Source organism: Lepidothrix coronata, unplaced genomic scaffold (genome assembly GCF_001604755.1).
Source record: "Lepidothrix coronata isolate B3197 unplaced genomic scaffold, Lepidothrix_coronata-1.0 Scaffold38, whole genome shotgun sequence".
Taxonomy (NCBI): Eukaryota; Metazoa; Chordata; class Aves; order Passeriformes; family Pipridae; genus Lepidothrix; species Lepidothrix coronata.
In genome coordinates, this window is record NW_016690218.1 from 5,784,780 (window position 1) to 5,811,886 (window position 27,107).

General features: G+C 37.0%; 1 protein-coding gene across 9 annotated transcripts in view; it reads left to right on the forward strand.

Annotated features, from left to right (window-relative positions):
* The window catches only part of USH2A (usherin), a 379,818-nt gene that overhangs the window by 266,476 nt on the left and 86,235 nt on the right, over positions 1–27,107 (forward strand). For all 9 annotated transcript variants that reach the window (XR_001874412.1, XM_017812861.1, XM_017812864.1 and 6 more), the window contains 7 exons: positions 1,231–1,394; positions 3,485–3,694; positions 5,051–5,253; positions 7,017–7,129; positions 13,666–13,864; positions 22,496–22,664; positions 25,578–25,799. Coding sequence is in view for 8 of the 9 variants with exons in the window: in XM_017812861.1 (XP_017668350.1) it covers positions 1,231–1,394; positions 3,485–3,694; positions 5,051–5,253; positions 7,017–7,129; positions 13,666–13,864; positions 22,496–22,664; positions 25,578–25,799 (1,280 nt within the window). In the remaining variant the exon portion in view is untranslated. The remainder of the gene's footprint in view (positions 1–1,230; positions 1,395–3,484; positions 3,695–5,050; positions 5,254–7,016; positions 7,130–13,665; positions 13,865–22,495; positions 22,665–25,577; positions 25,800–27,107) is intronic.

Here is a 27,107-nt window from a genome sequence, read left to right on the forward strand (position 1 = left end):
GCATAGACAGTTATGTTACCAGTTCAGAGGGGGCAATACATTCTGACAAGGTCCAAGTGATCAGTCATTAGGCACAGTGACGTGTTGGGTTGAATGAGCTGTGGCCAGAAAAGTGTGCCTAGCCCTTGGACACACCTGAACACTTCTTTTGGGGAGGGTTCTGCAACCTGCAGCTATATTTTTGCAGTCATTTTTTTATTGTATGTGTGCTACAGTGTCCAAGAAAATAATACACTTGCAAAGAGAGAAATAAGATGTGTTATGTATATTGTCACTGTTCCTCAATGCTTATAGTTACAGGTGGAGCTAGTGAGTTCCCATTAATTTGCTTTCTTCTCGTGGGAGTATTAAAGCTCAGCTCTTTTGAAAATCGAGGTGTTTAGTAAAGTGTCTAAAAAAAAGTAAATATTAAAAAGTAAAATGAATTAAACATACACCGTGAGTGACTTTTCACACTAAACCCTCTAAATATTAGGCATTAACTCTATGTTCCTTTATTGTATTTGTAGACATTTATCCCAACGTGTTGCAGCTTCAGTGAAAATGTGAAGATGATCCTGAGTTTCAGTTCTTGTGTAGTTTTGTGTGAGGCTTTTTATGAGGAAATTAAATTTGAGATTATGAAATCCCACTTAAAATACATTAATATGCCTTTGATATAATGATGAAGTGCCAGTCACTTACTTGGTTTACTAAATACACACGTAGGATTTCATAAATCTATGTAAGTGGAATATACACAGTTCTGAAGAAATTACGTTATTAAATGAGTTTGAACTCCTAGGAGCTTTTTTTGGATGCTTTTGTAGTAGAAGAGTCCTGACTGTGTGGAGAATCTCTTTTACAAATGAGACTCTGCAAGTTAAAAATCAATGGGTTTCCCAAAAGAGAAAAAAAGCCTCATTTGATTAAATTCTGATCCAAATTTTGGCAGGTTGCCACTGCTGTAATTACATATTGAATTGAGCTATAATCTCTCAACACCTCAGAAGCTACAACTATGAAGAAGTGAAATAATGTGTTTTATTTTCGTTACCGTGTTAATCGTGCTGACTTATTTGCAAAAAATAGATGCCTCTTATAAAGTCTTCATTGGTGCACATCATGCGGCTGAATTTTGTTACAGGAGGAGAACTAACCACAAAACTTTGGCACAGACAGAAGGTTTACAGCAAATATTTTCTATGTCTGCATTTTTCATTCCATTTCATTATTTTTAAAATGCCTTAGGTACACAACATACGAGTACAAGCTCATAGTGCACAACGAGGTAGGATATACACCGAGTGAAGAAGTGGTAACTACTACATTAGCAGGATTACCAGAGAAAGGAAGTGTCCTCGTTGCACGTGCTGTTAATCATACTGCTGTACAAGTCGAATGGTCAAAACCAAGTAAGTGTGCTTAGTATTTATTCCAGTAACTAGATGGTAACCTGCCGTCACTTACATTGGTCTGCCTTGCTCTCGCAGGAAACACAGTCCTTGTCTTGATTTATAATATTCCTAAATGTCCTTGAAAAGAGAGGAAAGAAACAGGGGGGAAAAAAAGTGCACATTTTGCTGTTTCTCAGTCTTGTTCATATTTATTATATGCTCTTTCTGTGGAACGAGAATAGTGAAAGTGAAGAAATAGTTAATGGAAACTCATGAGACATCTATAAAGCAGTACTACACAAAAATCCTGTAGTCTTTGTGGTCTATTTCATCTCTTTGTATAAAAATTTACATATACATTCCTTCACGATGTGAGGACCCTCTTTGTCTTTCTTTTTGCTCTGCTTCTTAAAATGAATTTAGCCAATTTCTCTAGTTGGTTTGCTAATACAGCGGTGGGGAATTTCTTCATGACTTACATGCAAATGATTTTGTAAGGACTGGGTGCTGAATTGCAACAAATGTAGTCTCTTTATTTTATAATTGCATGCCTGAAGTAAGCAATGCTTATAAAAACTGACAAATGTAATAGATCTGAAGCAGCTCACTGAAGTTTCATTACCTTAGTAATCTAAACCCCTGACCTTCTAGATGTAGGTAATGCAATCTGGTTTTATTTTCATTCATACCTTAGAAATTTCCTCCATATATGTTTGTAAATGCAGAAGTTTAACACCAAGACAAGGCCATTCACTATTTGAAAACCTTATCATATTTTATGACTTCTTATGTTGCAATAAGCATATAAACTATCTGTATATCCATGTTTCATTTTTTTCATAATATTAGTTTTCAAATTATTTTTATGTTTTCTTTGGGAACTTGGGAGCCCTTAGCATAAGTTACCCTGCTATCTTTCTTTTCCCTACTGGAGATTTTTAACTTCTAAGGATTTAAAACTTGTAGCTGTACCACTTAAAAATAGCATGTCATTCTTGATTAAGGATTTCAATGACAAAACCATGTATTATTGAATCTGTAAATATGCTTTTGGCTTTTATCATTGCTGTTTCCCAGTGAGCTGAGTCCTGTTCAGTGGTACAGCGTGTCATCTAAAGCAATATGTGTTAGTGCTTAAAGTTTTTGTCATAATTATTCTTTTCATCTCGATGCTTACTGGAAAAGCAGTTGCATTTGATCAGATCTGAACTTAAACTGTTTGACAAACGACAGATAAGGTAACAGATGACATCTCAGTTGCTAAAGTGGAGAAGACTTGCCTGTATTCGTTGTTTATCCATCAGCTCAGATCAGTGAATGTCCTTCCCTGTGTAGCCAGAAAATTACATTGTTTTTTATTTTCTTTCTCTGAGGAAGTTAGTGCTGGGTAAAACACATTTTAGGAAGAAATGTGAGAATTTGTTTTTTTCCCCTGCATATATAATGCTTCTGAGTGTATTACAGCTTTACATGTAGATGATATGATCATGTTTGTTCTAAAATAATAACACAGCTTTTCATTTTCATTAAGGCCAAAAGGCAATCTATGTAAAGTTGAATATCACTAGAATTTAAGGCATAGGCACTGGTCCTTTATTCATGGCTCAAGAATTAACACGGGAGCGGGGTGGGGTGGGGGAATGTTGTTTGAAGAGAAGGGGCAAAAAGGAAAAGATCCTTGAGGTTTCCATCTTACACGAGTTCCATGGAGCAATCTGATTTGCTCTCTTCCTTCGATCTGGGTGAAAGGCATCCTTTTGCAACAACAAGCTGCAAGGCCTGCACACCACTGCTTGCATTGGGTTTCACCTATTAATTTGTTTACTTCACATATTCCATTTCATCATGGGGATGCCTAGAGAAGGAAAGCTTTCTGTAGTGTTGGATAGGATGATGGACTGTTAACAACTTTGACAAATTAGGAAGAGCAGTTTGCATCACTGCTTACAAGGGTGAAACTGAAGGCACTTGATGGAAACTTTCCTATTTTTTTACATAAAAGGGTCTGCATAAAATTTGTTTTACTCTTCACAATAGATGTTGATAAGAAACTTTTTGACTGAATGTTTCCCAGTTGATGTTCCAATGGTTTTCCTTTCTTTTCCTAGCACTACAGGATTTGCAAGGAGATGTTGTGTATTATACCCTCTTCCTGAATTCTACTGATGAGAGAAGATCTCTAAGGATCCAGGCTGATGTAAACTCTATAATCATAGGTGATTTGCAGCCCAACACAGAGTATCAGATATTTTCTCAAGTTTTTAATGGAGTCCACAGCATCAACAGTGAAGTTGTGCATGTGACTACCTCAGATGGAGGTTGGTTAGCAGTGAATGCAGCTTGGCTTAAAATCCGAGAATGAAATTGATTGATTTTTGTTAGGGTTGAGATCAGTCATCCTTCCATTATAAAATTTCCGGTATAAAGGGAAAAAGGTCTAAAACGCTAAAATGCTTAAGTGCTGGTTGTCATCATGTGGTAGATCAATAAATGGTCCCACTGAGACAGAAGGAAAAGCTCTAATAGCAGATATTAACCCAGTTTGTTCTCATCTTCTCCTGCATATTCCTATATGTGTGCCCTAAGTTTGCAACTGAGTTCATATCAATAAATGGTGGAATTTAGAAACAATTAATGGGTTTTTTAAAAGATTTGCTCTGTGAAGCAATATGATTTTGACATGACAGTCATGCACAGAGCCTTTACTGAGTCACTAGAAACTCTAGGTATAAGTTCAGCCTCTAAGAAAATTCTTCGAGTCATTTCTGTGCCAGTGGGCAAGTACAGGGCTAGGGGTAGAGGTTGAGGATAAAATAATAATAAAAAAATTGTGCATCTGAAATGTGTTTAGAATGGTCTTTCTAATCTTTTTGCTTTATAAAGTCTCATTATAAACATTATAATATCATTACCTCAGAAGCAAGTGTTCCAGGTCATTAGCAAAGCACTTTAAGGGAGGATTCCATTTTCTTTCTCATGCCAAAGGTCAACACCTTTTGTTTATAAAATAGAATTGATCATAAGGGCAATTTTTCAACTGGTAAAGATGGGTTCTTATGATAAAAATAGGTCTTTGCATGGTTATTTCTGACATGCTTAGATAATTATGTAATTTAACGCTGAGGAAGGTGTTGGTTTTTTCTTTTTTTTTTTAAATAAGTGTTAGACTTCATCATTACCTATAGTAATCAACATTCTAAACCATTTACATAATGATAATATTGCATATTGCTTCATATTGCTTCAGCTATAAGGCTGATAATGTCACGTTCCACCAGACATAAGGTATTTTGGTCTCAGGTTTTTATTTAAAATTCTCTATTTTTCTCTCTCTTTTTTTTGGAAGAATTGGGATTGTGGAGACATAAAAATAATATTTGCATGTTGGCAGTGCAGATGGGTGAATAATTTATCATCATATCTTACTGGCCACATACTACTGATGATTGACACTATGCTGCTGGTATAAAGCATTTTACCATCAGCTCTCATGATTTCTAACTGAGAGTATAATAAGCCAATTTACAGAAGACTACAGACTGTGATAACTTCATCAGAGGAAAGCAGATAAGCAGTGAACCCTTTGCTAAACCTAAATACTAATCTGCATTTGGTTAAACAAGTGCTTTTGCAGAGACAGCTGGAGTTTATTCAGTTTCTTCCTTTATTTCTAGAGCCTGAGGGCATGTTCCCTCCAGAGGTTGTCATCATCAACAGTACAGCTGTACGTGTCATCTGGACATCGCCTTCAAACCCGAATGGTGTTGTCACAGGGTACTCTGTCTATGTAAATAATAAGCAGTACAAGACTGGAATGAACGAACCGGGATCCTTTCTTTTAGCAGATTTGTCTCCATTCACCGTGTATGATATACAGGTTAGAATATATTTTACTTAAAGTATTTGGATTTCCAAGCAGAATATCGTTTCATGAATTTCTTTACATACGTGGACATATGTTTGCACTGATCTTTGTGTGCATATACATACAAGGTATAAATTTATTTTCAGCATATTTTGGTCTGTGTAGACTTTTCATAACACAGATTTCCATTATCTCTTTTTCAAATCGTCAAAACTCCATTTACTTTCCCCTAAATGCTCTGAGCTTAAACATTAGCAAAGCCCCAAAATATATTGCAAAGAGGCAAAGATTCTACTCCTACTCTTTAAAAGAAAATTGCAATTGTTTTAGAAACATCAGGCATGCATAATATATCTGTGCAGTGAAATAATGATGTCGCATTTGACATCCTTGTATCATTTTTTTTCTTTATCCTTCTGAGGAGGAATCAGAGCTGATCTCTGAAATCATCATAGTACTTTTTATGCTGATAATTTTACGTGGCTTTTCCCTTTCTCTATCTTTGCCTCTCTAGGCATATATCTACTGAAAAGCAAAATACTGTGTGCAGAAACAAAATAAAAAAGAAGAAATAATCTCTTTCTATCCTGAAGTTCTATTAATATGTTCAAGAAATGCAGTTTGACTCTTAATTGTAACTATTCCTGTCTATTCCATTAAAATTTGGTTTGCATTATTATATACGAGACGAACTTAGTAGTACCATTCTGAAAATTTGCATCCAGTTACTACATGCCATAAATAAACATCACAGACAGGCATACCGTAACAGATTTCCATGTTCCAGCCCCTCTGAAGCAGCAAACCTCCACCCATGAATACACATATGACTTTCTGAATGCCACTTGGAAACACATTTGTCTTTCCTCAATAACAATGCAAATTCAGTGTACTGCCTCACTTATAGACCCTCTATATTAATTTACCATGGCCACCTTCTGTTGCTGGAGATGTTAATTATTCTTCTCTTCTGCTTTTCTAGTATTTATACTGGACTTATATTTGCATCAGTGTGATAGGTAAAACCAAAATAAGACGCCTTTATTTTTTTTTTTGCTATGATTCTTTTTTTTCTTTTTCTGAAAACAATATTATCTGGGATTCATGTGCATCTCACTGGCAATCTTACCGTTTTATCTTTCATTTTCATGCTTTTTTTATTTTGAGTAACTTCCCTGTTGACAATACAGAAACAGTGCTACAATCCTTCACTACCTATTTCACCTTGCCTTTGCTTAGTTTAATCTCAAGAACTGGAGTAATAAGTTTGTATTTCTGTGGCATTTTTTCCTAAGAAATTTTATGATTCCTATTTAAATTTTTCAGTTTTCATTTCCAGAGTAGGCATGAAGGAATAGAAAATATTAAGGAAAAATTATCCTTATTTTTATGTCAGGATATATGGTAGGAGTAGAAAACTTACAGAAGACCCTAAATTAAAGTACATTTTTTTCAGTGTTGTGTAACAGGGTCTACATATACATGCAGAAAAACAAATTCACTGCAACTCTGTTGGCGATAATTTAATAGAAAACAGCAATTAGTGCCAGAGGGCTGCATATACCCTTCTTTTGAAAATGGTATGGGAAAATGTGATACAATGCAGTATATCTCTGGTAGATATACTTATCTCAAAGCTGCAGTATTTTCCTGGCTTTACGGAGTCTGTTAAATAAAAAAGAATTATATCTTGGGTGAAGAGAAAGTCTAAACAAGTAGCGGAGCTGAAAAGTTTCTGCAGCTGAGTGTGTGAAACTCATGTTCTTCTTCATCAGATTGAAGCCTGCACGGTGTATGCCTGTGTGAGAAGCAATGGGACCCAGATTACAACTGTGGAAGATGAGCCAAAGCAGCTGTCAGCACCCATTATTCACGTAATTGGCTCAAGGTACTATGCTATAGATGGCTTTTATATATCAAGGAGATTTGTAGCTGGAATGGGGAACAAAATGTAAAGTTGTCCTTTCAAAATTGAAAAAGGTGCATAAAAGAATTCAGTATACACTTGGAAAGCATTTTTACTGGGTGTTATTTTTGGTCTTGAAGTTTTTTTGCCAAAAGATCAATTGAAGAAGTCTCACCCTTGGTTGGTTGTACATACCCATTTGGGTATCGCTGTGCTGTGATAATAAATAAGAAATAGTTAAGAGAAGAAGCATAGCGGAATGAAAATTATCACATTTTGCTGTCAGTTAAGAAGAGGAAGATTAATGCTCAGGGAGCAATGTGATGCTGATAATGGAAACTTAGAATAATTCTAGGTAAAAATAAGTCACCTATCACAGCAGTAAGAATTAGTAAGCTATCTTAAAAGGCATGCATATCTATGTCTCCTTGAACCACTGTTTGCAATCTGCCTGTCCACTACATCCACAGGCATGGGCAAACTTCTTAATTGTAAAAAGGAGCATCAAATTTGCAGTCTCTAGAAGTAGCCACATCGTAACTTATACAGTGATTCTTTGGGAGTTAATATCTTCCAAAGACAAAGTAAAACTAAACTTGGTAACAATTTTTCAGAGTTGCACCAACAATAAAGTAGTTAACTTCCTGTGTTTATGTTATTGTTCCTGTGATTTTCCACTTCTAAAAATAACAAAAATCTAGCATCTAAGCTTTCAGAAATGGCCAGCAAAATGGACTTGCTTCTTCAGTCTCTTAAGGACTTTGGTTTGCTGTTTATAATTTCTACATTTTGCTTGAATTCAGGATTTATCTCTCTATAAGGGTGAAATTAAGCTTGCTATTTTTCNACATGTACAGATATAGTCAAAGCTTGTTTGATGATAAGAACTCAGTTCAGGATCTCATCTTTTGCCCTTGGCTTTAACTTATGTATGCCTTTGTCTGTATTGTCTGTACTGCAAACACTTATGCATGTTTCTGCTATTATATATAGACTAAATATGTCATAACACATGAATGCAAAAGGATCAAAAATGCCTTCCTACTTTATAATCTGCTCAGCCAGAAACACACTCTGTTTCTACACTGCCTTTTCCTACATGTCATATTATCATCAGCTGTTCTTATATCCCAAAAGAATACTAACTACTGATCGATTGCCCGGACATGTCTGGCCGTGGCCTACATGTGCCCCGGGTAGTTCATTTATTTGCCACGGTGGATTTGCTAGAGTGGAATTTAATCAATAGCTAATTCATTAATTCTGGTCCTCGAGTATGTAGGGATTGTGCAGTATAAAAATGACTGGCTGGATTCAGCTTTGATTGAAATATGACAAACACTACAGCTGACAGCTTCGGCAGGTGCTGGACTGAATATGAATTTTGCTTATTTATCCTCCATAAAAGAAAAAGCTTGCTCAAAAAAAACCCCACTTTGTGTGGACAAGAGGACATTTTAATATATATCTGTCATCAGAGAGAGAAAAAAGGCATTTCTAGAGTATAGGCTCATGGGATACCTGAGATGTAATACAGCCTGTGCAGTTTATTGTCTTTAATTGGAATCATGGCGTTTTTCCCTCTTCTGAATCAGTTTAGGGGGCTGTATTATTGATGAGAATGCTGTAGGATAATGTCTTTGTAGCATTCACAAATAATTGTTTTAAAATTCGCCTCAAGGTGCTACATGACAGAAATTATAATTTCACTCACCAACTTAGAAGTCTTTCTGATAGCAGCTCCATCCACACAGTTCTAATGAAGGTTGTACCGCCAGAGCCATTATAAATACCTTACTTTTCTACCCCTTGCAGTTAATAACTCAGCTTCAGGCTGAAACTTGGCACAAAAGGTCGCAGTCCTGAAATAATTATTTTATAATGCCAAACTTCAAATAGAAAACAGTATGGGACCCAATCCTGAACTTCTAAGGCAGGTTCTGATTTGTTATGTTTCTTGCCTGCATTTAGGGTTTTTGTGGGGGGGAGGTGGAATGGTTGCACTGGCCATGTTTAGGTAGAAACGATTGCTATTGAAATCAAGTTTTTGGTTTTGTTTTTATTTTTTTTTTTTTTAATTAGGGCCTCAGGATCTGACTCCATAGAGGAGTGTTGTATTTTGTTGCATAGTTTAGAAAGTTCTCTGAGTACTGCATGCATGCGGACGCTGACTGAAAGTTTGTGTCGTGGATTAAATTCTCATGGTGTGTAGGAAAGTAATTCATTCCCCTTTAAAATACTTCTTTCTTTTTCTTTATCCTTGCTATACAGCAATTCTGTTCAGTGCTTAATTCAAAGGTTGATGGCTCAGAAGACATGTGGCCTAATCTAGGGAATCTAGGGAAAATCCTTCATGTCTTCATGAAGAGAGGGCCCTTTAAAAGCACCCTTAGGGGGACCAGAAACCTTGGTCAGAGAGTAAAGAACAGCTCAAAGAAGATAAGGCCATGGGGGAAAAGCTAGGTGAATTCTTTGGTTTGATTTTCCGTATCATGGGACTTCAGAAGTTTTCTGTGTCAGTTGCTGTTTGTGAATGAGCTGGAGGAATTATTTCAAATCAACATGTTAGTGAGAAGGATTTTAGAAAAAAATAGATGAACTGTAGCAACAAATTATTGGGATATTTGGGTATTTACTCACGAGTTCTAAAGGAGATCAAATATGAAAGTGTCAAACTGCTGTGCTGTGTTAAATATCCTTTAAATTGGTCTTGGTACTAGAAAAATGGAAGATAAGGCAATGTAGTGTAGATTTCTCCAAGGGGATATGGGGAACTAAAGACCAGAAAATCTGATTTTCCCATACTGGGGAAATGGGAGGAAAGTAAAAAAAAGACAGGCTATGTGATTAAATATGAAACACTAGGGAAGGCTGTTGTGGAGTCACATCCTCTCGACATATGACAAGCAAAACACAAAGATTTCTTACATATGCTTAGTTTTATAACACTTTCCCTACAGTGTTCAAGACAGTGTTCCTGTGGAGGACACCTGATCACTCTCCCTGCTTTAGTAATGGGAAAAACAAAGCGCTGAAAGATTTCTCTAAGAAGTTTGTAGCAACAACAGAAGCGTGATGCCATTTATCAGGCTGTCTGTACTGTGTCATACTGCCTCTCTAATTATGTCAGCCCTGCAGTCCACAATACAGCAGGTAGTTAACTCCTGTGCAATAATGCTGGAGCAGTTGCTCAGTATGTGTGATCTCCTGATGAGGGAAGTATTTTATCCACTAGTCATTAATAATAGCAGTGTTCCCTATCTTAAGACTGTCAGGTGAATCGTGTGATTTTTTTTTTTTTTTGTTCCAACTCCTAAAAGTAAAGCCATTGAATCGTAGATTTTTAAACTTAACCGTTGTATGTGATGAGACTAACAGAACATTCATTATCAGGATTCAGAAGTGAGGCCTTGATATATTTTTAATCTTCATGGTTAAACCTTTATTACTGTGTTGAGGAGTTCTTTTATGGGCACTTGAAACTGGTGATACATGAAGCAGGCAAAACCCAGAATTTTCCTTCCAAAGTCTGTTTTACCAAAATGCATCTGATGTGATATAAAAAAACTCCAAAATACTGTTATTTTTCATGGATTTTTTAAAAAAATAATATTTCTACCTAGAAATGTCAAGAATAATTGACTTCACATGCTTGGGCCAAATGATTTCAGTTTGCTGTCTTTCACCAAAAGCAAATACACCCCTGTGGATCAGTTTGAAATTGTTCTTTATCTCATGAAACTGCTGCAGTGCCTCATGGACCCTGTAGTCTGAAGCAGGTTGTTTCTTGGAACCTGGTTAGGCTGCCTTGTCTGCTTCAGTATCTTCACCACATTGCCAGCAGTCATAGAAGGGATTCATCCAGCACTGGAACTATCATAAATGGCAGACACTTAAAATGTTCTCTGGGCAGACAAGGGTTATGCTCTGCATGTGAGGTGTTGTACATTCGTCTAAGCCTATTTGTGAGTCTGCTTCTGTAGGTCAGGCTGTAGACACTTCTCAGCATAGTCACAACTCCGGTTTATCTCACAGGGAGTGACTGGGAGATGGACAGAAGGAGAGGGTGAGCAGGCTCTGTCCCCATGTTTCTGCAGCTTCTATATCAAATGCACCATTCATGATACAGCTGGCTGCACACTAAAGTGCCCGTCGTGTCCCATCAAATCTGCACCTGCTCATGAAGGTCTTTCAGCTCAGCCTAGGATATTTCTTCAGATGGGAGGTGTCAAAAAGCTGCTGCAGTTCCATGAAAATCCTGCTGTTCTTTTTTAAACCAAGCTATGCACTGTTCTTCCTGCGTTGCCACAATTTGCCATGGGTGGCAAACATCAGAAAGTGTAGACATACCTGAAACATCCATAAAATTGTGAAGGAGTCTGCTATTGGAAGGTCATACATTCATTGGCACTGCTCAGTGAACTCCCATGCCACACAATTTTCTTGTGCAGCTGCAGTTTTACACAATATCAGGCTATCTCCACCCCAAATGTATATCTATCAATTGAATAATAATAAAGTGATTGCTTGTTAAAGGAAAGAAGTACATGCTGAGCTCAACAGAAAAGGCAAAATGTTCAAATCATTGCATTAATTATGAGGCTTAATTTGAAATTACATTAGAGAAAAATACGACTTGAAAAACTGCAGAAACCTGGCACAATACTTTGAAAATATACCCTTGAGGATCTGAATGAAACTTGCAGAAAGCAAATAATTCAAAACTATGGCTGGGTATGCTTTCTTTGCTCCTGTGATCTATCCTGTGCAAAGACCAGTAGAGAGTTTCAATGGCATTTATAAAGGTTCAAGTACTACCTCCTTTTCCTTTTTTTCTTAATCTTTTTTTTTTCCCTGAAGTTTGAACAATATATTATCCTGCTTTTACATTTTTAAGTTAGGTCTTCTAACGTTATTTAAATGTGGATGAGTGCATTTGTGCGAGTATGTGTTCATGTATATGCGGTAGAATATCATGGCGAGGCTTCGCGAAGAGAATACAAAACAGCGATGGATGAAATATGGAACTAAATCTATGGTTCAGATGAGGACCATGGAATGATAATGGTGACTCTACAAGTCACCTATGAATTTATTCCCTCATAGGTGACATCAATTCCTGTTCTGCAAAGGCTTATTGCTATGTGTATTCCTCTGTTTATACCTCAAGGAAGTGAAATAATAGTTCATTTATTTTTATTCTGTTAAGATGTCAAAGTTTATCTCAGCAGCTGCTGTTTCACTGAAGCATTTTCACTTTAAATTAATGCTAATTTCTGATGTCACTGGCATTCTGACAGTGACTGTGTAATTGGGACATGGAGATTAAAAAGAGGTACTTGGAGCCTAAGTATTTACTATGCAGTATTGTCAGTCCTCCTGTTGATCTACATGTAGCATTGGGATTGCTTTCTCTCCACCCAAAGAGAGTCACAGTGAAAGAAATTTGTGTCTTATGCAACACTCCATGGTGATCATACAAAAAATGAAGTGTTCATGTGAAATATCAATGTAAAATTTGTATTGTTTTTTCAAATGTCCCTTTTCATTTTTTTAAATGTTATTCATTTTAATACTAAGTGAGATTTTGGAGCAAATATCTACACATTTTTAGTAGTGACAGGCATGCTACAGTTTAACATGATTTAATGATGTCCCTTAACATATTTTCTTCCTTAAACTGATGATGGTGTGATATCAAATCTGAAACTGATAACAGGATTTTGTTTTACAGACAATCTTTTTGGGCTGCTGCAGTCCTGCTTTTGCACTCAGTCAGAAGCCTCGAGTCTTAGTTGTGATAAACACTTCCATTTTTTACTTCTAATTTTATGTCAATGAAAATATTTAAATGCAGAAGGAAAGTAGTGCTTACTGATGCTGTAATGAGTTATTTTTTTAATTCTGTGCTAAAGAATACATCTCAAAGAAACATACATTTTATTTGGAAGCAGGGAAAAGACAAGATGAATACAAATCTATTCTCAATGGTAACTGAGCACGATGTGAGTAAGCTGCAGGAGCAAAAGCACAGAAGGAAAGGGGGGTCTTTTGCCACACTGCCCACGCTTTAGCAGGCTTCTGTCTGAGAATGGAACAGTCACACCAGCCCCGTTCACGTACACCTTTACTATTGCACCAGGAAAGGCATACTGCATCCTTTCTCCAACCACTGACATGAAATTAGTAAAATATTAGAAAGTTTGTTGCGCATAAGTTTCCAGAAATAAGAATGAGATATCTTTTAAATAGCAACTTTTAAGGATTTTGATTGCATGTGTTATTTCTCTTCATGGAGTATTAGCACATATTGACACTTTTTAAAAACTTTTACAACTACAGTTATTAAAGTATCTGTGAAACACATTATCCAGAAGAACACTTTTACACTTTAAAGTGTTTCACTCCATGTGAACTAGCGTAAGGTAGAACTACTATATGCTAATCATTTAATGTAAGTAGCTCTAGAGGCATAACTACTTCCAAAAATTTAACAGATGTTGATTTTCTTATTGTAGGTCTCTTCAAATCAACTGGGCATCACCAGGACAGCCAAATGGCATTATCCTGGGGTATGAACTTTTACGTAAAGCATGGCAGAAGTGTACCCCATCAAAGACTCCAAGGAGAAGCAAAAGTAATATAATGTGCGTCTCATTAGAATGTAAAAAGCATGAAAATATCTGTGGAGAAGTGTGTTATCATCCAGAGTCGAAGGTAATGTATATTCTTAAGTTACCTATGTAATGAAAAATAATACTTTTAGGAATAGGTGTGTAAACTAAACCTCTTTAGTTATCAGAGGAAAGGAAGTGGAGGATTCTGCTTCTTTTGATGTTTTGAAATCAAGGCTCTGATACATATCTTGAAACTTTTTAAAGTCAAATATGGATGTTTGAGCTCAGGACGGGGATAGCTGTGTGTGTCAGCTCATGACAAGTGATTCTGTTGTGTTAAGTCTTTGTTGACCTTCTTTCTCCTTTCAGAAGAAATGATGTGTTCATTAGCACTTGGGTTTGGTGCAGTTTTGAAGTGAATCCACAGACTGTTTTAATTTATTACCTGATTAATGGCAGAAGTCATTTTAATACATGAACTAAATTCCTCACACAGGAAGCTACCCCAGAACTTGTGTGTCAAAAACCTTCAAATATGTTCCAGCTCTGGATGGGCACTTTAGATTCCCAACCAGTATATGGACCACCTCACTTCACAAGCATGCATCTGAAGTTTCTTCCCTTCAGAAAGCTGTGTTCCATGTGTATGGTGCAGGTGTTCATCCCAAGAATTCAGGCTATGTGTGATCCAAAGTAAATCTCACAAGCCACATATAATGGAAGTTGGAGGAATGTCACTATCAACCTCTTGAGTCCTCTGACACAATCCCATGATGACAAATTGCATTGTGGATATATAGAGATCTCTGTATGTATTTTTGCATCCTGTTTGTTACAATTGTCACTGAACGGGGAGGAGCTGTTGACTCCAGTGAAGGCAGAGGCCCTGCAAAGAGACCTCAACAAATTAGAGTGGTGGGCAATCATCAACTGTATGAAGTTTGACAGAGGCAAGTGCTGAATTATGCACCTGGGATGGGGCAACCCTGGATGTATGCACAGACTGGGGAATGTGATGCTGGAAAGCAGGGCTGTGGACAGGGACCTGGGGATCCTGGTTGATGGCAAGTTGAATATCAGTCAGCAGTGACCTGGCAGCCTAAAGGTGTGATCTATTCTCTGGTGACCAGTGATAGGATCCAAGTGAATGGCATGAAACTGTCAGGGGAGGTTTAGATTGGATGTTTGGAAAAGGTTCTTCGTCCTGAGGGTGGTTGGGCACTGGAACAGCCTCCCCAGAGAAATGGTCACAGCACCAAGCTTGACAGAGTTCAAGGAGCATTTGGACAACGCTCTCAGGCACATGGTGTGATTTTTGGGATTGTCCCATGCAGGGCCAGGGGTTGGACTCGATGAACTTTGTGGGTCCCTTCCAGCTCAGGATATTCTGTTTCTACGATTCAATCAGTTTTGCTCAGCTGCATGCCACAGATCATACACTGAAAACTACTAGAGGAGATGATGCTTTATCAGCTCAAGTATTCATTCAGATATCTCTGTAGCACATGATGGTAGTTCATATGGCTCCTTTGGCATAAAGTGATTGCATCAGACCACTTAAAGGCCACAGGAAATTTCTAGGTTTATGCAAAATTTGAGAAACACTAACAAAACTATAAAGCTTCTCTCTGTGTGAGGAATCATTCCTCAAATCCTGCTTGGCAAATAGTGGCTATTAACATGAATTGCTGGCCATTTTTTTCCCCACTTAAATTTTTCCTTGGCTAAATGTTTAATGACAAGATTCTCTAGTAGAGAAAATCTATTTTGATTCAGCTACAAGTGCGTAGCTGTTATATGACAATGATGAGCAACTCTGAATGGGATCTATTGTGATTTGTCAGATGCATTTTTAAATTATGGCTATTTTCAGGTTAATCTTCATATGAGTTCCTGTTTAGGAGTAGGATCAATAGCATAGCAGGAGTCTGTAATGGTTTTTATTGACAAATGAGGTAGAAAACTCTTAGTTTGAAAGTAAGATTTAATGTCATGAAATAGTGTCTCTATTTGTCAAAGACATCATCACATGCGCTGTGACTAAAGCAAACAATATGTATTCACAAGATTCCCTGTCAGACAAGACAGTAATTAAGGGAGTGAGTTATTTGAGGGGTTCAAATCAAAATATAAATTATTCCAGCCAACATAGCTTTAGCTTTTGAATTCCCTTGAAAGCAATACTATACTAAACATAAGTATTTCTGAAATCTTGGAATGAATTATGGGCAGCCCCTTTTTCTAAAAGGTAAAATTATTTATTTCAGGTTTTTGGCATGGTAGACCTTTAACAGATATTGGCATGTATATGAATTAAATTTGTATTATATTAATTTTAGAAGTTTTCTGCTCTGCTTTTATTTTTTCAGCCTTCATACATGTATGGTAACTTTGAGCTTGAAGATTGTTCATTTATTTCTATAGCTTCCTGACTTTCTAATTTTTTCTAATTAATTTTGCAATACTTTGCTCTAATGGTCTCTCTGTATTTTCAGAGACTGTGGTTACAAGTGGGTGCAAGTTGTTAAGTAATGGATATATAATAAAGGATTGGAAAGTCCACGGGAAATGGAAGCACTCATGCATAAAATGACATGGGGGTAATTTTTGTGGGTGAATTGATTAAAATCCCTCTCCCAATGCTTTGTCTGGTTTACTATGTGTATCCACACTAGCCATCCAAACTATCTTTAAGACACACCTACAGAGCTCTTGGTACATCCATGTTCCTTTTAAACTGAAGTCCATGGCAAGGATGGCATAAGACCTTATGTGGCAATCCTCTCTCACACTTTTATAGAATTCAATATGCCATTCAATATCACAGTCTATGCCAGTGATAATGCTGAAGTCTATATGCTAATATTTGTGTTCCTTGGATTTGACAGTCTACTGGACAGAAGTGAAGAAAAGCAACACTGACCAGTGTACACTTGTTCTGAAGAAAGCCTCATATCACAGTGCCAGCTGCACTTCATAGAACCATATAATGGTTTGGGTTGGAAGGGACCTCAAAGACCATCTAGTTCCAACCCCCCAACCATGGGCAGGGACACCTTCCACTAGATCAGCTGCTCAAAGTCCCATCCAGCCTGGCCTATTAACCATAAATTAATTGTACAGCCAAATGCAAAGAGATGCCATTCAGAATTAAATGCTGAGCATTTTAAGTAATGTTCAGATCCTGAATAATAAACAAGTTCTTTTGTTCATTTGATGATGGAATCATCAGCAAAAGCTAGCAATTTTATACATATAGCTCCGATAGACAAATAGGTTGTGGAGTTCTCACTTTTGCTCAGGTCAACTATTGCACCTTGATACAAGACAAAAAATGGATCTAATTTCCCTCTTAAAATTTTATTGAGTTCATGAGTATAGAATGAGAGGAAAACTAGGCTTTTTGTACAAAAATTATTTGGAGATATGTCTTTGGTTATTTATTAATCTTTCCTTATGAATATATGGATTACATTTAGCATCATCAGCTTGCTATTGTAAGGCACTGCAGAAAAAGAGGGATTAGTTATAATTCAGCTACATAAGAGATTGCCAAAATATAATCCGTTCCATCTAGAGAAACCAAAGTGTTTCAGTAAAAGAAATGGAAGGGTGTATTTTCAGTGTGCAGCAGTGGGATGCAGAGACTCTTTAGCTAACACTGGCTGAGTTGGGTCCAGCTGAGTAACGCAGCTGTATCAGACAGGCAGTGTGAAACAGCCCAGGTGCAAGGCTGCTCTGGGGGGTGTGTGTGTGCTGTGTTTGGGATCCAGGTTAGTATCTCTGCTTAGCACTGTGCTGTGCAAATAAACTTGCTCAGAGCTGTCTTGGGAACCTCTAAAAGAGCAAATGACCTCTTTGCTACAAGGGACATGTGTACATACACATTCAAGGCCTGATATTAAGCCAAATGAAGACCAAACATTCCTGTCATCCTAAGTAATCTTTGCATCAGATCACAACTTCTTCTTTCTATTTGTTATCCAGTTTTCTTGGATGTTTAATCAGACTTGGATGCATTTATTTCTTGAGCATGGAAAGAATTTAGAAAGATTTTTGTGTGCAGAAAAGCTGAGAATACACATTGATGTTGAATTTTGTCAGCTGCCAGGAGGGTTCCTATGTCCTGTGAACCTTTTACAGTAACAAACCTGTGTTGCTTGGGTATTCCCAAGATTCCCAAAATTGTCAGTCTATACAGTCTTTTTCTGACTGTTTTCAGTAAGATGTGATCCATAACTCAACCTGTATTTGAAGTATCAAAAGAGACATCAGCTCACAGAGCACATATCGTGAGCTCTTCAGAGGTACTTCAGTTAACAAGGGAGTGTGCCTGAGCTTCACCCATTGGGGAACATAATCTCAGTATCAATAGGGAAGGCATTCCTGTATTATCCTTGTAGCTACCAACCTATTCGTCTGTTGTTACTGGCATCCTGAGGTGAACTCTCAAAATAATGAGACAGGTACAGTAAAAATGTAATTAAAATAGTGGCATAAAGGCTAACAATTTCTGTACACTTTGCAACGTAAATATGAACATCAATGGTTAAGAGGGTCCTGACTGAAGGTGTTAATACAGCTTCAGCACTTTTATTTTCAGTTGCAAGAAGCTGTATAAATCTGCAGTTAGTGAATTAATCAAATATAACCGACTTTACTAGGAAGTAAAGGTTTACCCCTTTACTCATTGTAATGAACTTGCCATTTGTTCGCGAAGCCTAGCCATGATATGTTAAAAACACCAGTGGCTTCTTTTTCAGGGCAGGAGGAGCAAAATGGTGGCTTGATAGCTAACTTCAAAAGCACGATTTTCAGAAGTGAAAAGTAACACATCTTGACAGTGGTGAAGGGTATTCCATCAATATTTATGTAAAATTTACTATTAATGTTAGCAATATCGTTACATTCTTTTCAAGTTCTTTCAGGCTTAGAGGACCTTTAAAAAGTTTACAGTTCTTGTTGTAACACACCTGAAAGACATGACATGAAACTCATTTTAGGAAGATAATATATAGTGATTTGTAACAGAATAACAATAATTTCTGCTCATGGATTTTAGATCTAAGTCTGCATCAATTACCAAAAGAGAAAAATAGTTTGAGAAAAGAAATGGGTGAATAAGTATACTTAGCTAAAAAGGATGTCTATATAGATTCAGAGATAATTTAGGTAAAAAAGAATGAGCCTTGCTAATTTAAAATATTCCCTCTCACATGAGAACATGATGGGTCAATCATTACTCTGGTGTTTTCTCCACAGGCAGAAATTTTTAATGAACTCCTGTAGCTAATAGGAATTCCTGAGAGTGTTTTGTGAATTGCTATTTCACAAAGTGGCTCTGGCAGCAAGTGTTTGACAAGAAGGATAAACATGGCTGCCTAGCACATCTGTTTATTTGAGTAAATCAGTCTTAGCTCAACTGGCATGTGTCCATAAGGCCAGATAATATCCTTCAGCAAAGTCTTCAGCAAGCAGAGGAATCAGGGATGACACAATTGTAATTAAAAGAGAGTTGCATAGATAAGTTCAGAGTATTTTTTTAAAAATCGTTAAAATATTGTGTAATCCTGCCTGCCAGATTTGATATCTAGTTACTCTGTGTTAGTATCATGGCTGACTGGGCCTTGCTCAGGTATTTCAATAAGCCTTTGCTTGTGCTCAACCCTTCCCAGTCCCTGTGCTCCTGGATCACAGTCCTTCTGTGGGCTTGGGTGGGATGATAATCACAGGACTGATTGGAGAGTAACCTGGTCTACTGATATTTTTCCCATGACATCTAAGGATGAACATCTTGTCTCATCTCCATAGATAGTAAAGATCTTTTAATAAGCAAGCATATGTTGAACTTTCAACCTTCTGACCTGCCTAAAATGTAGGTGGCACTGTATCTGTTCGCTACAAGGCTTCTACTTTCATGTACGTAATGGCGCCATCCAGTTGGGACGGTCACCTTTAGATCTAAGATGAGATAATAATAACCTTTTGCCACTATAACTTTCAATCCATCTGCTTTTCTTCTTTTTCTATGACATAGTGTTAGCATTACTTGAATGCATTTTATTTTATGGATTGATAATGCAGAATCCTTGGGCTGAATATCAGTGCAAATAGAAACTCTCTCTAGAGGACTGCCAAAAAAGTGTTATTTAACAATTTACAGCTGACCACAGAGAATTTTATGGAACTACATAATAATAGCATCAACTATATCAACCAGTAATGCCAGTTGAGAGTGTGAAAGTGTTTTAGGACTGGACACCTCTTTGGAAACTATCTCTAGGTTATTGAGAAATACTGAGGATCTTAAATAATTTTTAACAAGGAAAAAGTAGCTGCTGAAATTACTGTAACACACCTGAGTGTTCAGCTGGAGATTTTTTGAGGAAAATGAGGAGAAAAAGAAGAGACACCAGTAATAATGCAATCTTGTAAATAATGTTCTAAACTGAATGCTGTAGAGTTAGTACTAAAATGGCCCTCCCAGATTTGGTGTGAAATATGCAGAGCAGGTGTTTCTGCTGAGGATTCGCAAGAGAAGGGGCATTTCTTAAAACTGGAAGCATCACATGGAAAGTAAAATGGCTGCTTAAGCATCTGAGCCTGAATGATGCCGAAGATGTGTAACTTTCTTTATCTGAAAGATGGAAAGACTATGTTCAGGTGAAATTTAAGTGGTGTGCATAACTGAAAATAACGTAACAGTACAGAGGTGACAAAGGAAGTCCATGAAAAGGAGAGGAGATTTTGGACTAGATAGATCACAGAAATAGACACAATCCCAGGGGGCACACAAATTGGGGCCAAGAATGCATGAGGAACATGTATTTGACCTCCTTTCATGTAGGCAGGTACAGAATTTACTGACTCTGGTGTCTCAAGCTCAGGTTACAGGAAAAAGGACAAGACAGGAATTTTTTACAAGTGTCAAGAATTTTTGCTAAAAATGATACCTTCTGAGGAAAGTGGCACAATAGTACTTGATTTTATATTTTTAATAATGCTTTTAAAATGACTTGGAAATGCAGAGAGACTAAGTAAACTCCTAGATTTCTTTGCAGCCAATTGTAAATGAAGACAAACTCAGCCAGGAATGCATGCCAGTCATTTAAAAATATCCAAAAGCTAGGAAGTAGAGAAGAAGAAGTGTAAAGTAGAGTTTTATTTGACATATTAACTAATGATCTGGAAGAAAGAACAGTAGGTTAATTAAATTCATAGATTGGATTATATTACCAGTGACAAAGTGGACAGCAAATAATATAATAGACCTACAGAAACTCAAAATTCCTCAACAGAAATTGACAAAATTCAGCTACATTGGTTGTCTAAAAGAGGTGTTGAATGGGAAAGTATGCTGGAAAAGCAGAAAACCATGTTATAGTTCAAAATGTGCAACGTTATAAAACCTAAAAATATAATGAGGTAACAGGAACCCCTTCTGCCTTACCTCATGTTAATTTTGCGTTACATATTGTCTACATATGGTAGCTTCAGAACCTAACCTAACACTCCCAATGGTGATTGAGTAAAGGCCATTCAAAAGCGAACAAAACAAAGCATCATCTCTCTGAAGTGAAAGAGAATTTTTTTTATGACATAAGGAAAATTTTTTTTGTTTGTCTGTATTTTTGTTAACATTGTAACTGTAATACAGAGCAGATGTCCTGAGCCTAGTAATGCACATTTTTAAAAGTTTTTTGTCAGCTAATAGTTACAGTACCTAGGTAAATGAAAGATCATTCAGAGGAACACTTTCTTTGCTGCTAGGATAACATGATTTAGGACATGGTTGAAGTCAGTGGTGGAAGTGCTCCATGTTAAAACAAAAGAGCAACTCTGCTCTAACATCTGTGCTCTGCTGCCAACTCCATTTCATGTCTAGCTGCAAGAGGCTAATATAAGTTGCACTGACTGTAGGTTCCAAGTTTACCATTTTTACCTTCATTCTACTGACTGTGCTATGTGATTTGCTGTGTATACAGTGTGCTACTCCATTGACACAGGAGTAAGTGTGAAAATAATTATTTGATTGTTGAAGTGTATAATTTTCTCGACAGCACCTAAATGAAGTCCACAGTTAAAAGGTCTTTTCAAAATTAATTTCCATACAAATTTTATTTTGAAAAAAACATCCTTATATACATACTATTATCTTGAGATCACATTGTCTGAAGAACTATGGTCATAAATAAGTGATCATATGCTATAGGAAGAAAATTCCACTTATTTTTATATGAAAGAAAACCCAAGAGCTCATATTGGGAAATACTGGTTTTTAGTTGTAAGGGTTTCAGATGACATGTTTCAGCATAAATGAATACGTAAGTAAATAAATAAATAAATAAACAAGAATTGGGAAGAAAAGAAAAGGATAAGGTGATGGTAGATTGTATCCACATATTGCAATCTACTCCACACTGAGAGACTCAAACAGCCTGCAAGGCATAGGAAGATGATTCATACGAATCGACTATTTTATTAAGGTGCAGTATGGTTGAAAGCCACAGAATAGCAGCATACTGTCAGATACACAGTAGTTTATTGGAGTCTGATAATGCTGGAGGGCACAGAATTTTAGCCAAGTTACATTTTATTTGACTGCAGTTATATTAGTATCCGTACTAGGAAGTGTTGTACATGTTTTCATATACGTTGTTTTGCCAGACAACACGTTATATTTGGTTTAACAGATATTACCTTGCTGATTTTTTTTTTAAACTATTTCTAGGTATGTTGTAATGGGATTCTGCATGACAATAAACCTGGATTCCAATGCTGCGAGGACAAGTACATTCCATTTATTCCTAATTCACCAGGGGTTTGCTGTGGTGGTCAGATACATGCTGTGCAACCGAAACATCAGTGCTGTGGTGGTTATTACACTAGAGTTTTAGTAGGTAAGAGACAACTCCTTTCCAGTGCTTGAATGAGACAAAACATCAAAGTTGATATATTTGTTAAACCAAGGAGAATAAAAACATAGAAATAAACGTGAGATTTATCAAGATTTCTAGATGTCTTCGAGACTTGAGTTCAGTGGGATAAGCAAAGAACATTGCAGTCCCTTCATCTTCTAAACACAGTGTACTCTGTTTATACAAGAAAAGCTTAATTGATGAAACCTGATGATTGGGTCATTTCCCAGAGAACTAATTTATGCCAAACTATACTTAATTGCAGTAAGTGCTGCATAATGGGAAGGGCAGTTCTGCTTAATAGGAACACCATCAGGCAATTTAGTGGTGCAGTTTAGTTCTCTGCTTGACTTGACCCCATATGTTTTCCATAGTCAGTTCTTTTTTGGGGCAATTGTTAGTATTTGGTGTTGATATTCTACTTGTTTCTACATTGTCTACTCTGCACTAATGTTACAGATCAAAGAAAACATCCCACATGTATTAACTTTGATGGAAATTTATCCTTTTCTTATTCTCAGAGCTGCTTGGGAAGTTTGCCAAAACAGTGCTTCTGTCTTATTGTCCAGACTTTGGTTTTCCCATTTGTTGGTGGGTTGTTGTTGAGAGGGAGAGGGGAGGTAAAGGAGGAGGAGAGATCCCTTTCATGGGGGCAGTGTTCAGAGCATATATCTCTTTGTAGGCAATTGTCAGGTCAGGAGCTAAAATGCTTCCATTACTCATGAGCTGGCACACATTCCCTAGGCTCAGAAACACTTGAAATTTTGCCAACACATTCAGCACATCCCAATTTGTGATCTTTTGAAAAGTAATTCATATATCACAATATTAGAATGCCTTCCATGATGTCATCAGAAAAATGCTATCACAAGGAAGAACCAGAGAAGAGTATTTTGCTGACCTCATTAATCTCAATGTTCTGAAATGGAGAGATTATACTGTGACCTCTGTCCCCATCCAGTGGTCTGTGTTAACTAGCTTAATGTTGTTTACATCAAGAAAGAAAAGCACAGTGGAAGAAAATGTCTTATGTCTGAAAGTAGTTCTTGTTCAGTCAGCAGTCCACAAGCATGAAACAGTGAATGTTTGAACATGATTTTAAACAATTTTTTTCCTAAGTATACTTGCTGCATTATTTTTCTATACTCTAAAGGGCAGCAACATGAACACTGTTGGTCACTTTTTTCTTTTTTATTTTTATAAATATGCTAATATCCTCAAGCTAAATGTTAATATGGGTCATTCTTTGATAAGGATAACAATTAACTGTTAAGACTGCATAGTAGTTTTCAAAGAGAGAACATTTTCAAGCCTAGCTTGGAATAGATCCCATTTTGAGAGGTTAATGAGCAGGTTACTGATCCTTTGTGTCTTATGTCTAATAGTTCTTTAAAAAAAATAGTTTTATTTCCACTAGATGTAAGATACGTTCTGTGTTTTAATACTTTCTCTGTGTAGCAACTAAATTAGCTTCCGAGGAATGCAGGAAAATATGATGAAGTATCTAGACAGATTATATCTATTATACACTAAAAATTTGTTCTCATATTTTTTTCTTTATTATTGACTTTATTTGATAAAGTTATTTTTACAGGAAACTCTCTAAGAATATGTATTTCCCAGATGTTGTTTGGCAAGCTCAATAGCTCGTGATGTGTTGAAGGCACGAAGATTACAAATTAGGAAGGCAGAATCTGAGTTTCTGAAACAGTAGTGCACAAAGAAGTGCAAACATCCATCTCATAACTAAGACAGGAGGCAGAATAAATAATGCTAATACCACCCGGGCACAAGGGAAGTGGGGAAAAAGGAAAACACTGTTCTCTCTCCTCTATTACAATTGCATCACATGTTTATTTCTGACCAAAGCTGCACTGGGTTTAGAGCTCTCTGTCTGTAATTCCCAACTTTTCGTAAGAAACAGACTTGAGATATTGCTTTAAATGAGAAAACTGAGTTTTAAAAATCAAAATACGTTTCCTAGAATAACAATCGGGAATCAAAATACTTTAATCAACTCTACTACCCATCTTCAATAGCGAAACAAAACCACTACTCCTTCCAAATGACTTTTGAGCCACAGAAAACATTGCAACACAGAAAGATAATGTAAAAATGTGACTTTTAGAACACTGGATTAGATCAAGCGCAGACACTAGTGAATGAAAATTATTGCAATTTACCATAATTTTTGTATCGTTGATAGCAGTATCTACTCTGTTCATAGCACACAATTTATTCCAGCCCAGCCCACCCCACCATTATAGTGTCAGTCTTACTGGAAGTCTTATCCTAAGGTCTTTTCCTGCAAAAACTCATGCTTTTGCTTAAGTAGCAGCCAAGCCCACCAATTGTGACAGTGGTATTTAATTTTTAAAGTGAGTTTAATCCTTAAATTCTTTATGAGATAAAGTCCTGAGTGACACTGAAAAACTCTTTAAAGCATTGTGAATTAGTCCATCAAAACAAGTTTGGGATGATTTTGAAGGAGACAAGGAAATTTTTTGCTGAGAATAAGTAGGCTGATGGTTTTATTAAACATAGCAAGAACGAACTCTCTTTACTATGTAGCTTCAATGGCAAAAGGTTTCCAACTGTACAATTGTCATATTATTTTCTTTGCTCTTCTCAGTTTGTCTCTGCCATACTCGCATATTGATATCTTACAGAGTCTTGGGCCTGAATTAATGAATCCATGTTTATTTAATCATTATTACAAATGAATATAATACTTTTATAGCATTCTAAAATACCAAGTGATTCCATGCTTTCACATGGAATGTTTTGTACATGAAGCTGTGTGAATCTAGACTTGTTGCTACCTGATGAAAGTCTCTCAGGAATTTCATGAGGTATAAATGGATAAAATCTTTAATTGTATTCTTAAATTGACAGGAGAAGTATGCTGCCCTAACAAAGAGGAAAACAGAGTTTCAGTTGGAATTGGTGACTCTTGCTGCCAGGGAATGCCTTACTCCACATCGGGCAATCAAATCTGCTGTGGTGGATCCCTTCACGACAGTTTCAATCAGCAGTGCTGTGGTGGAAGAGTCATAAGCATGGACTCAGTCTGTTGTGGTGATGAAAAAGAAGGGACTGCATACAGACCTGTCACAGGTAAGTAATAAGTTTTTAAGGAAAAAAGGTCTTCATCTTGCTAAATCTCTTGTGACACTAAGCATTCAGAAGTGACACACTCAGATTTAAAGTGTGTATACCAATTTATTAAAATGTTGTTGCACTTTAGTCACATAGTCTGCTATACTGCAAAATGGTGAGCTTTCAGTAACCTTCTTTGCTTTGTCCAAAAGCAGCAGGGGCTGGAGAAACCAGAAAATTCAAAAGGAGACCATGATCTTTCTTCATGCAAGTCAGGAAATAGGACCAGTCCCCTCTCATGAGTAGAGCAGAGGCTAGATTGGCCACCCTGTGCCGCCATGCATCCCAGTACAGGGATTTTCCATTTGCTCTGGAAATGGAGGGTTAGTCACCTGGAAATTGAAGATTGACATGCTGTCTGCTTGGTGGTCTATGTCCCTCACTTGTGTTTAAAATTAGCAAAAATTAATCCCTAGCGCTACTCACTGACTCATCTGGTGTATGCCATTACCCTCTTCCACACAGTAGGAAATTACTCCACCACTCAGACATACAACCTGAACCCTGCTTCCTCATAAAACACTCTATGACTAGCTGATGACAGAGATTGGAGGTACTATTGCAAAACCTATTCAGACAGTTTCATGTGTCTTTTCTTTCCACAATTATTAGACAAATTATATACCATCAGCTTTCTCAGCCTGACAAAAAGACTTCAGAAACTACTACAGTCTCAAAGGGGAGCCTGATTTCAAAACAGAAATAATGAAGGTTTAGAATCCACTTCTGCTTGGTGTACAAAGATGAGTGATGGTGTGTGCCAGTTTGACCCTCTAGTTGTACAACTAAGGATCTTAATATATAACCAGGAATCCAGATCTGAAGGCTGAACTCCTCCTTTCCCAAAAAATAAGCTCTGTCTTTATCTTATTTATTGTATTTACTGGATCCTTCAGTTTCTGTGGTATTAGAAGCACCCTAGTTCAGTGCTGACTGTCACGATGAGCTGATCAGAAGAACATTGCAACGCTTTCTGCGGTTTCCCTACTATTCTTCCCTTCCAGTGGTGACTCATGGAGCATATGTGGTGAACAGTGTTTGCTTGCATGATTTTAGCCCCTTTTCACTGTGATCCTTAATTGTGCTTGATCTACAGCGTCAACACTGAGCTCACAGTACCAGCTCTGAACAAGGCCCTCTTGCTTAGCCGCGCATTATGTGGCTGCCACAAGACGGGACTGGCTCATAAAACATGTCTTTATGTACTTTATTACTTAAACTCTTTTATTTGCCTTCAGGAGCCCTTTAACAAAATCACATTGAATT